The 13,527-nt window shown below is 28.3% G+C and overlaps 1 protein-coding gene across 4 annotated transcripts; it reads right to left on the minus strand.

The window, feature by feature from the left end:
• Positions 1-1,038: 1,038 nt before the first annotated feature.
• LOC107169012 (uncharacterized) lies at positions 1,039-10,707 on the minus strand. Of its 4 annotated transcripts, XM_089228003.1 has the most exons (12): positions 10,604-10,707; positions 10,245-10,345; positions 9,613-9,723; positions 8,907-8,999; positions 8,702-8,828; positions 8,538-8,608; positions 3,868-8,476; positions 2,987-3,789; positions 2,366-2,453; positions 2,126-2,278; positions 1,904-2,059; positions 1,039-1,272 (listed from the first exon to the last, which is right to left on the minus strand). In XM_089228003.1, exons 2-12 carry the CDS (start codon positions 10,335-10,337, stop codon positions 1,085-1,087), a joined length of 6,492 nt encoding a protein of 2,163 aa, XP_089084129.1. In that variant the 5' UTR covers positions 10,338-10,345; positions 10,604-10,707; the 3' UTR covers positions 1,039-1,084. The 4 variants fall into 4 exon arrangements, with proteins under 4 accessions (XP_089084129.1, XP_089084130.1, XP_089084131.1 ...); XM_089228004.1 differs by having other exon boundaries at positions 8,541-8,608; positions 10,245-10,673; XM_089228005.1 differs by lacking the exons at positions 1,039-1,272; positions 1,904-2,059 and having other exon boundaries at positions 2,353-2,453; positions 10,245-10,677.
• Between the last annotated feature and the right edge of the window lie 2,820 nt (positions 10,708-13,527).

Raw genomic sequence — 13,527 nt, forward strand, 5'->3', positions numbered from 1 at the left:
ACCAGTTACCTTTTTCCATACATCCACTTTACATCACACCCTCTCAAAACATCTCTTACTCACTTGACCCTATCTTAGCCCCTTAGACCCATTTACCACTTTTACAACCCCTTAACATCCCTTTTTCACATACCCTTACTCTTTAACCCCTTTTCTCCCCCTTGTGTTACACACCCTAACCTTCTAAGCCTTTTTTAACTCTCCAATCCGTCCAACCTCTTTTACCACCCCTTCCGCACATCCTAACCCTAATTCTTTTGCCTAATTCCTTCACAAAAACCTTTTACTCCCACTCCTTAATCACTGTAGTCTCTTTCCACCCTTATTCCTCTTTACCTTAACCCTTAGCCCCTTTTATAATCATTCATAGACCGGTATATCCCTCTTCCACACTTTTTAACCCTCTTAATCACACCCTTACCCCTTAGAATTCTTCCCACTTCGCCTAAAACCATTAAGTTTACTCATCAAAATTTACTATTTTACTGGTATTATTTCTTTAGTTTGTCAAATATTCCACAATTAGGCCATGAAACTTAATAAGAACATTTGACTAGTTATTTCATTTTTGAATTCTCGAATCCATTTATCAAAGAATTGATTGGGTTATCCATAAAAGCCATGATATTATTATGAAAAATAGCAAACAATTATTAAAAAACGACTCTTTTTTTAATTGCAGATAAATAAATAACACATAAATAATTACCCGCTGTTTTAATACAAGGGTATTTATAGTAGTTAATAAATACATAAAAAATAAAAATAACTAAGTTCTATAAATTATAAATATTTTGTAATAAAATAATATCAATTTTAATATGTTTTATCTCATAAAACCTTTTTTTTAATGTTCACGACATTTGTACTTTAAAATTTATATCGATAACACCTCCCTATAGTGGACATTTCAATAATTCTATATGTATATTTTCTATACTGAGATTTCACTGTAGTTAGTATAGTACAGATGAAATTGATTGAAATATAATATAGGATCATATTAATTTTGAGAAGATTAACAAGTGACTATACATATTTCATTTTATACAGCTTTAATAAGAAATACCCAAAAAGATCTACATTAGATAATCAATTTTTGTCTTATGATGGATGTTACAAGGGTGTCACTGTCAATTATTTTGGCCGAATCATTATCCCACGCTGACTTCCATCGAGAACGGTCTTTATCGCATGTCACAATCAACTCCTTTGAGTATTGTGTTGTTGTCCAGTTTAAAACATAATTGCCACCAGCACAAGTTATAATAACTGAAAACCAAAATAAAATGTTATTAAAAAATCAACATGTATAATTTACCTTAGCAATACACTACATAAATTATAAGTGAAGACTAGATTTAGTTTAAAATGCATGCTACTATTTTCTGCATTATAAAATAAAACATAGGTACAGTATAGCTGTAGTCAATGATTTTTGCTTATTTTGGATGTTAGTACAAATTCTTAATTTAAATTCATTTTTTCTGCATAATATGGGCGTATAATTTTATTTAATCACTAAAAATTTAAAAATATTAATTTAATTTAAACTATTTTTCAAATGCATAGACATTTTATTATTTACTATTATCTTCGATTATAGGTATCAATGATAAAAATATTATCTTTAAATATTGTTATAATTCACTCTTAATTTTAAAAACAACAAGAGTAAAATAGATTATTTTGAATCCAAAATTTATGATATATGTTTGTTAGACAGGAATAACATATCTGGATTTTGAGTTCTCTTAAATAAAAATAATTAAATTATATAATGCATAATTCATATTTTTTCTTGGATATTTTAACATTTAAAAGTGCATAATTAGTACATAAATATTCAATCTTTAATTATAAGTAAAAATTAAAAAGATCACTATGATAAGCAAAACACTACCTTTCATTTCTTGGGGACCAGGTTTCACTGATGGAGTAACCAATACATTATATCCATCTAAGAGTCTCTTGGTCTTTGCTTTGGCCAGTGATTCTTTTAACTGAAACTTGTATTTTCTTTCTGCATCTTTATCCACAATTATAAAATCATCAACGTCTACAAAAATGTTTAATAATATTATATTATACACAATTGATAATAATAAACACTCAAGAAAAAAACCTTGAAACATTTTAACAGTGTAAGAGTGTTTGAGCCAATTGGTATTGACAATTGGACATCCTCTGGCTATTGCTGACAGTATTTTCATTGAACACCTTATCTTGTCTGTTACCAATACTGAACACTGTGTAATCTCATCTGTAACCGTACCACCTAATAACAATAGAGCATTTAGCATTAATAAATACAATTCATATTTAGGGCACTCAGCATAAAAGTATTATTACTGTATTAGTATACCCGTTTTGCCAACAAATTGTTTCATTTCTTGCAAGTGACGACTCTTAAGATAACTAAAACTAACAACAACTTCTGATGAATTTTCAACCTAAAATTACAAAAAATTATACCTTGTTAAATTTATTTGTCAAATTTACATTTTAAATAGTAAAACCACATTGAACTGAATATATATTTTGTAGTCAATATTTATTCTACATAATGAGTGAACTATTGATTATAAATATAGGGTGTTTCTTAAACATGAACAGAATTTAAATGAGTGGTATTTTTTCGACTTCATGGTAGGTAGCTCATATAGTGAAACTATGAAGTATTTATTTTAAGGATGCACAAATTAAAAAATTTAAAAGTTCAAACTTATAATACAGTCATAGATACAATCTATTTTACATTCAAAACAGTGATATCATGTTCAAGAAGAACTGTAATAAACAACTAGAAAGTGTAATTAGTGCTGAAAAAACTAAAACTAAAAATATTTCTGATGGGATTTTTTTGAATGTCATTAAATTATTTAATGTTATTAATCAAATAACTAAAATAATTTGATAATGCCATTCATAAAAAAATGTATTAAGGATAATATCTTATATGAAATATATATATTATGAAACTCACCAATGGTTCTAATATTTTACTCCTGTTGCATATTTTTTTGTTGCTTTCTACATCACCATTTTGCTTTCGTTTTCTAGTTATTGCTCTTGTCTGGTACCTTTCTATATTATTTTCCTTAATTTCGGGCGTGATTTTAATACTTTTTTGCTTATCATTTTTTCCTTTAACCTGACTTTGTACTTTTTTCTTATGCCAAAATGATTTCCATTCATAAGCATTATTACTAGAAGTAGATGGTTCACAGTTTAAGGTATTTAAATTATTCTCAGTGGTTTTTGGAGATGAATGATGTTCTAACAATGAGTTTGCACTTACATCAGGTATATTTAATGGACTAAATATGGATTCATTCAATTGTTTCATTTGGTGATTATATTTAGGGGAAGTAGATACTTGACATTGTAAAGAATCATCAGTAAAATGTTTTTGCTTAGTAGATGATGAAGTGTTCAAATCATTTTTGTTCTTAGTAATAGATTTTGAACAACCAGGGGAATCAAAGTTTTTATTTAAAGGCACTGTAGTATTGATATTATTAAACACAGCATTTTCATTAGATTTATTTAAGATTATCATAGAATTATTGCTTGAACTACCAGAATAGGACACAATATGTAGATCTTCTCTAACCCGAATTTTTGGTTTATTAATTCTTAAATTATTTGAGGATTTCTCATTACGAATAACTGGTAGTTGGACATTTGATAGACTAATTGTACTAGATTCAACACACTTTGATTTTTGAACGTTACATCTGTCTTGATTGTCAGGTTTGACTGTTTGTTTATGATTTTTTGATTCATCTGAAACAAAATAAAAATTTAACATAAATGGAATCCAGATAATTAGGTTCACTTTAAACATGTTATTATGGTACTTACCAAAATGTTCAAGATTAATAGTTACATCTTCATTCATGTTTATAGAACAATTTGAAATAGAATTTGAATGAACTTTATTAAGCACTTTTTGTGTTGTAAAATTAACAATATTTCCTTTATGATGTTTTATATTACTAGGCAAACTTATTTTTGATCGCATCAACGAGTCTTGAGTTTCACCTCCATTAATAATTGTAGGAACTGATTCATGTTTCCTACTACCCATTGATATATTAGAATTACTATTACATAAAACTTTTTGAGTAGGGCAGCTAAAAAAATCTTTAATGGTAGAATCAGTCTTAGAAATATTAATATTTGTCTTATTGAGTTGTGTAATCTCTGGAGATTTTTGTGTGTTTTCTTCGTGTATTGTAGTAAATACATTTGCTGGATTTATTTTTTTAGGGACTAAGATTTTTTGAGTAGGACAATTGAAAAAATCATCATCAATTATGGGAATCCGATTTGAATCTTCATGTTTACTAGTGGTATAAATATTTTTAATAGGTTTTGGGAATTCTAAAAGTTCTTGTGTTTCTTCTACATGTACTGTAGAAGATACTTCTAGCTTTGGTTTTATAGTTTTAATAATTGATAATTTTTGTGTAGGACAGCTAAAAAAGTCATCATCCACTTCTGGAGCCTCTGTTAAATCTTCATGTATATTGGTGGAATAGGCCTTAGAAGTAATTATAATAGTTTTTTTGGGTTGGGTTAACTCTGAAGGTATTTGTGTTTCTTCTTCATGAATTGAAGGAGATACATTTGGTTTAGAAAACATATTTTTATTAATTGATAATTTTTGTGTCGGACAATTGAAAAAATCATCGTCTATTTTGGGAATCTGTGTATTTTCATCATTTATACTGGTTGAATCACTTTTTGACAAAATTGAATTATTTTTACCAGGTTTCGAAAATTCTAAACGATCTTGTATTTTATCATCACGTGTCGATGAAGATGCTTTTGGTTGTGGATTTATCTTTTTAGTAATTGATAATTTTTGTGTAGGACAGCTAAAAAAGTCATCATCCACATCTGGAGCCTCTGTTAAATTTTCATGTATATTGGTGGAATAGGTCTTAGAAGTAATCGTATTAATTTTATTGGGTTGGGTTAACTCTGAAGGTATTTGTGTTTCTTCTTCATGAATTGAAGGAGATACATTTGGTTTAGAAAACATATTTTTATTAATTGATACTTTTTGTGTCGGACAATTGAAAAAATCATCGTCTATTTTGGGAATCTGTGTGTTTTCATCTTTTATACTGGTTGAATCACTTTTTGACAAAATTGAATTATTTTTACCAGGTTTCGAAAATTCTAAACGATCTTGTATTTTATCATCACGTGTCGATGAAGATGCTTTTGGTTGTGGATTTATCTTTTTAGTAATTGATAATTTTTGTGTAGGACAGTTAAAAAAGTCATCATCCATATCTGGAGCCTCTGTTAAATCTTCATGTATATTGGTGGAATAGGTCTTAGAAGTAATTATATTAGTTTTTTTGGGTTCGGTTAACTCTGAAGGTATTTGTGTTTCTTCTTCATGAGTTGAAGGAGGTACATTTGGTTTAGAAAATATATTTTTATTAATTGAAACTTTTTGTGTTGGACAATTGAAAAAATCATCGCCTATTTTGTGAATCTGTGAATTTTCATCATTTATACTGGTTGAATCACTTTTTGACAAAATTGAATTATTTTTACCAGGTTTCGAAAATTCTAAAAGATCTTGTATTTTTTCATCATGTATCGAAGAAGATACTTTTGGTTGTGGATTTATCTTTTTAGTAATTGATAATTTTTGTGTAGGACAGTTAAAAAAGTCATCATCCATATCTGGAGCCTCTGTTAAATCTTCATGTATATTGGTGGAATAGGTCTTAGAAGTAATTATATTAGTTTTTTTGAGTTCGGTTAACTCTGAAGGTATTTGTGTTTCTTCTTCATGAGTTGAAGGAGATACATTTGGTTTAGAAAATATATTTTTATTAATTGATACTTTTTGTGTTGGACAATTGAAAAAATCATCGCCTATTTTGTGAATCTGTGTATTTTCATCATTTATACTGGTTGAATCACTTTTTGACAAAATTGAATTATTTTTACCAGGTTTCGAAAATTCTAAAAGATCTTGTATTTTATCATCACGTGTCGAAGAAGATGCTTTTGGTTGTGGATTTATCTTTTTAGTAATTGATAATTTTTGTGTAGGACAGTTAAAAAAGTCATCATCCATATCTGGAGCCTCTGTTAAATCTTCATGTATATTGGTGGAATAGGTCTTAGAAGTAATTGTATTCGTTTTTTTGGGTTCGGTTAACTCTGAAGGTATTTGTGTTTCTTCTTCATGAATTGAAGGAGATACATTTGGTTTAGAAAATATATTTTTATTAATTGATACTTTTTGCGTAGGGCAATTGAAAAAATCATCGTCTATTTTGGGAATCTGTGTGTTTTCTTCATCTATACAGGTGGAATCACTTTTTGATAAAATTGAATTATTTTTACCAGGTTTCAAAAATTCTAAAAGATCTTGTATTTTATCATCACATGTTGAAGAAGATACTTTTGGCTGTGGTTTTATCTTTTTAATAATTGATAATTTTTGTGTAGGACAGTTAAAAAAGTCATCATCCATATCTGGAGCCTCTGTTAAATCTTCATGTATATTGGTGGAATAGGTCTTAGAAGTAATTATATTAGTTTTTTTGGGTTCGGTTAACTCTGAAGGTATTTGTGTTTCTTCTTCATGAATTGAAAGAGATACATTTGGTTTAGAAAATATATTTTTATTAATTGATACTTTTTGCATAGGGCAATTGAAAAAATCATCGTCTATTTTGGGAATCTGTGTGTTTTCTTCATTTATACAGGTGGAATCACTTTTTGATAAAATTGAATTATTTTTACCAGGTTTCGAAAATTCTAAAAGATCTTGTATTTTATCATCACATGTTGAAGAAGATACTTTTGGCTGTGGTTTTATCTTTTTAATAATTGATAATTTTTGTGTAGGACAGTTAAAAAAGTCATCATCCATATCTGGAGCCTCTGTTAAATCTTCATGTATATTGGTGGAATAGGTCTTATAAGTAATTGTATTCGTTTTTTTGGGTTCAGTTAACTCTAAAGGTATTTTTGTTTCTTCTTCATGAATTGAAAGAGATACATTTGGTTTCAAAAATGTATCTTTATTGATTGATACTTTTTGTGTTGGACAATTGAAAAAATCATTGTCTATTTTGGGAATCTGAGTTGAGTCTTCTTGTGTACTTTTTGTGGCACTTGCATAATTTTTAAAAGGTTTTGAGAGATCTGTATGTTTTTGTGTTTCTTTGCCATTAGAAGAAATTACTTTTGGTTGTATCTTATTAGTAATAGATATATTTTGTGTAGGACAGTTAAAGAAATCATTATCTATATCGGGAACCTGAGTTAATTCCTCATGTGTATTGGTGGAATTGATATTAGAAGTAATAGTATTTGTTTTATTGAGTTGTTTGAATTCTGTAGGTCTTTGTGTTTCTTCATCATGCATTGAAGAAGTTAGTTTTGATTTTGTATTTATATTTTTATTAATTGATATATTAAAATCTTGATTTTCCAGCGTTGCTAAATTATGTTGTTGAGATTCACATTCATTTTCAATAAAATGTCTGAATACATCATCATCATCTGCTTCAAAAGTATTAACGATTTTTTTGTGTTTATCATTGTTAAAATCATGATTTTTTCCACAAAAGTGGTCTGTCGATTGTACAGAGCATTTTGCATTTAAGTTAATATTTTTTGAATCTGATAAATTGTCATTACTATGAATGTCTGAATAGTTTTTAATTGGAGTATTTGATTGATTACAAAGTTCAACTTTCTGGAGTTCGGATAATAAAATATTGTCATTGTTTAAAGTATGTGTGTGTAATTTGACAATATTGTTATCAATTTCTAGAACCTGAGTATTGTCAAATTCATCAACTTTATTTGGAGACTGAAATGGCTGAATGGCTGAAATGATACTATGATTATCTGTTTCATGGTTGTTTTCAAAATCATTATAACATCCTAAATCCATAATTGGACTAGGAGTATCTTCTCTAATTAATTCTGTATTTATTTTGTTGGGAGACTGAAATATATTTTTTGCTATATTGTTTGTAATTAAGATGGAACTTTTAAGATCCATTACAGGACTGGGAGTATTTTTTCGTATCACCTCTGTATTAATTTTATCAGGTGATTGAAATTGATTTATTATTGGATCGTCAGTAGTTAAAATGGAATTTTCAAGATCCATTACAGGACTTGGAGTATCTACTCGTGTTGTCTCAGCCATGGATTCGGTTTTATTCATAATAGGAGTATCTTTATTTGATAAATTGTGAAAAATTTCATTTGAATTTACATTATTTTGTGTTGACTCTACTTGGCTAAGAGCCTCTAGTAAATATTCATCACTTGGACTTGAAGAATTTAATTTTGTGTGCATATCATTAATATCATTTATAGTACATTCAGTTCCAGTAACGTTTTTGGGAATTTCTTTTTCTAGCTTGCATGTAGAACTAGGTATGGCTGTTCTAAAAGATTTTGGATTAATAACCTGAAAAGAATAAATAAATAAAAATGTATGATGATTGAAATACAAAAATATACAATCTTACTACATTAGATGATTTTGATAAGGACAGCCCATCATTTTGAGTTTCTTTGAGAGCAAAAGTATTTTCCGGTACTATTAAAGAAAAATTTTTGAAAATTAGAACAAACATACATTATAATGTACATTTAAGTGTTTAATGTGCTATCTATAACTTATAGAAATTACCTATTGATTCGGTATCATTTGTAGATTCATTTGATCTTTCATTCACAAAATAATCTGCTCGGACTTCTCCAAATACCAATAAAGCATTTTCTTCAAGAAAATAAGCAACATCTTTTTTCAAGATTTTCTAAAAATGTGTTGAAAATATTTATAATAAACTGTAAGTATAATGTATAAGCTATAAAAAATGTATTATTTAAGTTACCTTATTAAGTTTGGTTTTGTTTAAACTTCCTTTATCCAACAGAACAACACTATCAGAATCACATTGAATAACAGCATGGTTCATCGATACCGACTAATAGTAAAATATGAAAAACATAATATATGAAATAATATTACAAAATGTTGTTATAAAAATAAATAATTGATCAATTGCCACCCACTTGAAGGAATTTTTGAGTATAACTTGATGGGAATTATAACTCACTGTTATTCATACAAAAAGTAAAAACATATTTTCTTTCCGACATCTTGAATACAGATTAATCTAGCTTTATTACAATACATAGATTTTGAAAATAAATTGTTAGATTTCTATATTGAATTGTCTTATTTAGATTTTATTAATAACTTTTAAATAAATATGAACATTCATTTACCAAAATTAGACTTGAAAAATGTACAAATATTTAAATTATCAAATATTATGATAAACATTTATGTATATTAAACAACTAGTTATTCATTTTTAGAAAAAAATTGGGAAACATTGTTTGTAAAATCTTATGTTAACACAGGTATCTTGTTCAATATCAAAATCCATGTAATGTTTAATACTTAAAGCATAAAATAGCATAACATTATTCTGCATGATATTCATAATAATTAATTATAAGTGAGAATTGTCCACTATCCCTAAAAACAAACAAGAGGCAATTGATCGAGATCGAAAATAAAATTATTCTTACCGGATGTTCAATGTATATATCATTTAAAGGATGTCTTCCAATTGTATTATCACCTTCTTTTAGAATATAACGTCCATTGTCAATCATATCATTCAAGACAATACATCCATACTAATTAAAAATAATGATGAGTAAATGATATTGTATTTAAGTTATTAAGTTAGTTTATTATAGGCATAGGTGCAAATAGTGTTTGAGATTTGGGGGGGGGGCTTAAGTACCACTATAATAATTAATAATACCTATTGAACAACCTTAAAAAAATGTAGAAAATGTTTCAGGGGCTTAGCCCCTAAAGCTTCCCAATTTTTGCCTAAAAGTATAGGTTTATATTGATTCCTTATATTATTTCCTATTGATCATAGGATCTATTAAATTATGCATAATTTTATAATTCATTTAAGTATATTAATTATATCATTCAACACCGAGTAGGCAGTATAATATATGACTAATCACATCCTATTTGATTTTTTTTTTTTTTTTGATAAATGAAGATAAAAAAAAAATTGTATCAATTATCTTCTTGTTAGTCTGTTAATCTTAATCTGTTTATTCAATATATTGTCTTCTATTATCCCTCCCTTCCTACCATTAAAAATAATTGAAATATGTATGAAGCAGGTACTTACATTGTTAATTTTTTCTTGTTCATTGTCTGATCGACTATCAGTATTTACAATGGCTTGTGTACATATCCAAGCAGAATCCACTTCTGAATCCATAATTGCTACTGTGTCAAAATTATATTTTTCTGTCAAAACAATGTGGCGGGTAAAAGCGATTTAAGAGCATATGTGCTGTTAATTAGGTATGAGACAAGTCCTAACAAGCATAAAATTAGATTGACCTACAACTATTACGAACTGCTAGTTATTATTGCTAAACTGCAGATGCACAGAAAACATTAGATTCACTAGTCGTGTGTCAGTACAAAATAAAAGTCATCATTAAAAAAATAAAAACACTTCATACTAAAAGCAATACGTACAACGTCGGAATGTCGATACTCGATTGTCGAATGTATCCGGGATGATAATTTGGATATTGTTTACTTATTTGACTGTTATGGATGTAAACAGTAAATCCGCGGCTAGACTTGAGATAGCACATGGTGATAAGCATACTAAACTTGTGATAAAAATCTTGAGATTTATATATATATATATTATAGCGCCATCTAGGTTTGTAACAGTAATCGGTAATCATCTATGGTTATTTTGTTACAATTACACTAAAAATATAAAATTGATTTTTCAAATACTGGTTTTGCAATTTTGAATATCAGTTTCTTTAAAGTTTTTGTTGCCTTTTCCTAATACTTTTATAAACTAATGTATTTTTTTTTGCTTTTGGCACTTCAACTATAGATTCCTGAAAAAATGCCGTTGAAGAAAATCCAAGTATTTTTATAGTCCCAAAAGTGTAGATGACAGACAAACACACATATTGTAAAATCAATGCATTAATAATTGCGTTAATCGGATCTAAAATATTCAATCCATTCAATCAATACAAGTATTTTGTACAATATGCACATTTTGCACATAGCACCGCCGCCACAGCATACCTATTACAAAATAATTGTGTATTAACTGCTTAATAATTTATAAGCATAACGCATAAGATGTTAATTATGTTATGAAAAAATGATTGGCGAGGTGTCTTATATAATATGTATTTGTGTGCGAGTAGTAATCTTTTTATAGATATACAGACAAAATAAACTAAAAAATAATTTTATTTGCCTTTATCAAAGTTTTTCGAATTTTTGTTTTTGCGTATAGCACTCATTTATGATGATATTGTGTAACAGAATATTACCTACCTATTGATCACTGATCAGTGTTACATGGTAGGTACTAGGTAGTATCTACGGCTACTACCTATTAATAAATAGATACCTACATACATACAAATGTGGTGTGAATGATTTTTTGAATCAATTACTCTAAATGTCATTGGAAACAATGTAAATCGTATCATCACACAACAATATACAAATGGTAAACATTCTTTTATAATTATTTTCTTGGCTCATGCTTAAACAATTAACGATTGTCTAAAACTGCCAGATGATTTAACTAGGTAGTTTTACTAATTGGTCCGGGTAGAATGGAGGAACCAAATAAATATTAGTCTAGATTACTTTTAATAGAACTCGTTCTTTAATAGTTTTCTCTTAGCGTCACAGTAAATCATCTTTTATGCAGGTTGCAGATCAGATGATTGTGTCGTGGACCAAGGATTTAAATTCAACTATTGCCATAACTTATGTTCCTACATTAATAATGTTTAGGTATTGTACATTTTTTAAAATCCTAGGGTTTGTATTGTAATGAATAAATTGCTTAAGGATTCCCATTTTGGAATGTCTATTAAGGCACTTTATAATATGCATTTACTAGTACAGTAGTACGTCTAAACCTCGAGTGTATGGTAGCGGCTGTGTGGGATCCTCATACTGCAGGAGACTCGTTGCAGTTTGAAAGTGTATACTGCGAAGATTATCGCAGTTCGCCAGTCATCTATTGACTATTGTAGATCCCATATGAACCATATGATTATACTACTGTCACTGTGTCTGATAAACTTAATTTAACATAATTGACTGAATGTAGAGATTTAACTGGTATACATTTAATTAAAGGCCTCTTGATTAATTAAGTGGATTTTTCCTCTCTAGCTTATCTCTTTGCTATGTTTTAACTTTTAAGATTCTTCAGTGTACTAAAACGGTCGTTTCCTTCTTATTTTGATTCCACATTCTACTATACCACCAAAAGAATGAGTATCAATACGCTTATTATGCTAATGACGCAACCGAGGGGGGGCGGGAGCTTAGGTGGTTATAATAACACTTCCACCCCGAGATCTTGGTTTTTAGTATTGTTTCTGGCTGCCAGAATGTCATCACTTATATAATATGTAACTATAAATAAATATCGAAGCGATGTAACCCCCGAAAATCTGAAATTATTTTCTAATTGTGACATTGTATTAGGTGGTTAATGTCTCGTGCCAATGCGGATCTCTCTTCTCTTCTTATTTATGTTTATAAAATGTAATGATTATATATTTGTGTGTGAACTATTATTTTATCTTTTATTATTTCTTTTCTATATTTTACTTTTTTACTATGTACAATATATCAATATCCTAAAATCTGTAATGTATTGTGATTTACTACCCATACATTCATAAAATAAATAAATGAATACAATAATAAAATACTTTTAAAAAGTGCTGTTTTTTGATTTTATTTAGATAATATTATATAGATAAGTACAACCCAACCAGTTCATCTTCTTAGAAATCTGTATAGGTAACTGTTAAGATTTAAAAAAAATAATGGTCTGAAATCTAGATTTTTTAATATAATATTGTTTTTAGACCATTGTTTATTTAAAACCTTAACGGTTTCTTACTGCCAATATAAACTAGATGGGTTAAATGAGGGTTAGAAAAAGTAGTATAAAATTACTAATAAATAATTGCCTCCAATTTTTTAATTGAACTATTTACAATTTATTTATCTCAATTTTTTACTAATCTATGATATACATATAAAGTTAGAATTACATAAATATATGGATTGTGGCATGGCATACACATGCAATCACACTAAAACGAATATTCTACCAATTAGACTATATATAGTATATTACTTATACTATAATTACCTGAGTATATACTATTTTCTAAAAGGGTTTGAATAAAATGGTAAATTTTTTGTTTTGACCATCGAATAACCGGTCGTCCAGTATTTTCACTTTTGCGCTCGCGGATTAATAGGTGAAAGGTGTTCGTCATCCGTGTCGGGCCTGCATGCACCACCACGACCACTACGGTCAGTACCACTGCCACTTCCATCACAATCATACGCACGGGAAGATCGAACGTGTATTGCAACGA

This window comes from Diuraphis noxia, unplaced genomic scaffold (assembly GCF_037042655.1).
Source record: "Diuraphis noxia isolate RWA-SAM2 unplaced genomic scaffold, SU_Dnox_SAM2 contig0004, whole genome shotgun sequence".
Taxonomy (NCBI): Eukaryota; Metazoa; Arthropoda; class Insecta; order Hemiptera; family Aphididae; genus Diuraphis; species Diuraphis noxia.

Bases quoted from the DNA above. Each gene is read 5' to 3' on its own strand.
- LOC107169012 (XM_089228003.1), bottom strand. From the start codon at position 10,337: ATGGATTCAGAAGTGGATTCTGCTTGGATATGTACACAAGCCATTGTA. The intron at 8,477-8,537 runs GTAAGATTGTAT...TATTCTTTTCAG, and splicing joins TATCAAAATCATCTAATGTA to GTTATTAATCCAAAATCTTT. The intron at 2,454-2,986 runs GTGAGTTTCATA...TTGTAATTTTAG, and splicing joins GTAAAATATTAGAACCATTG to GTTGAAAATTCATCAGAAGT.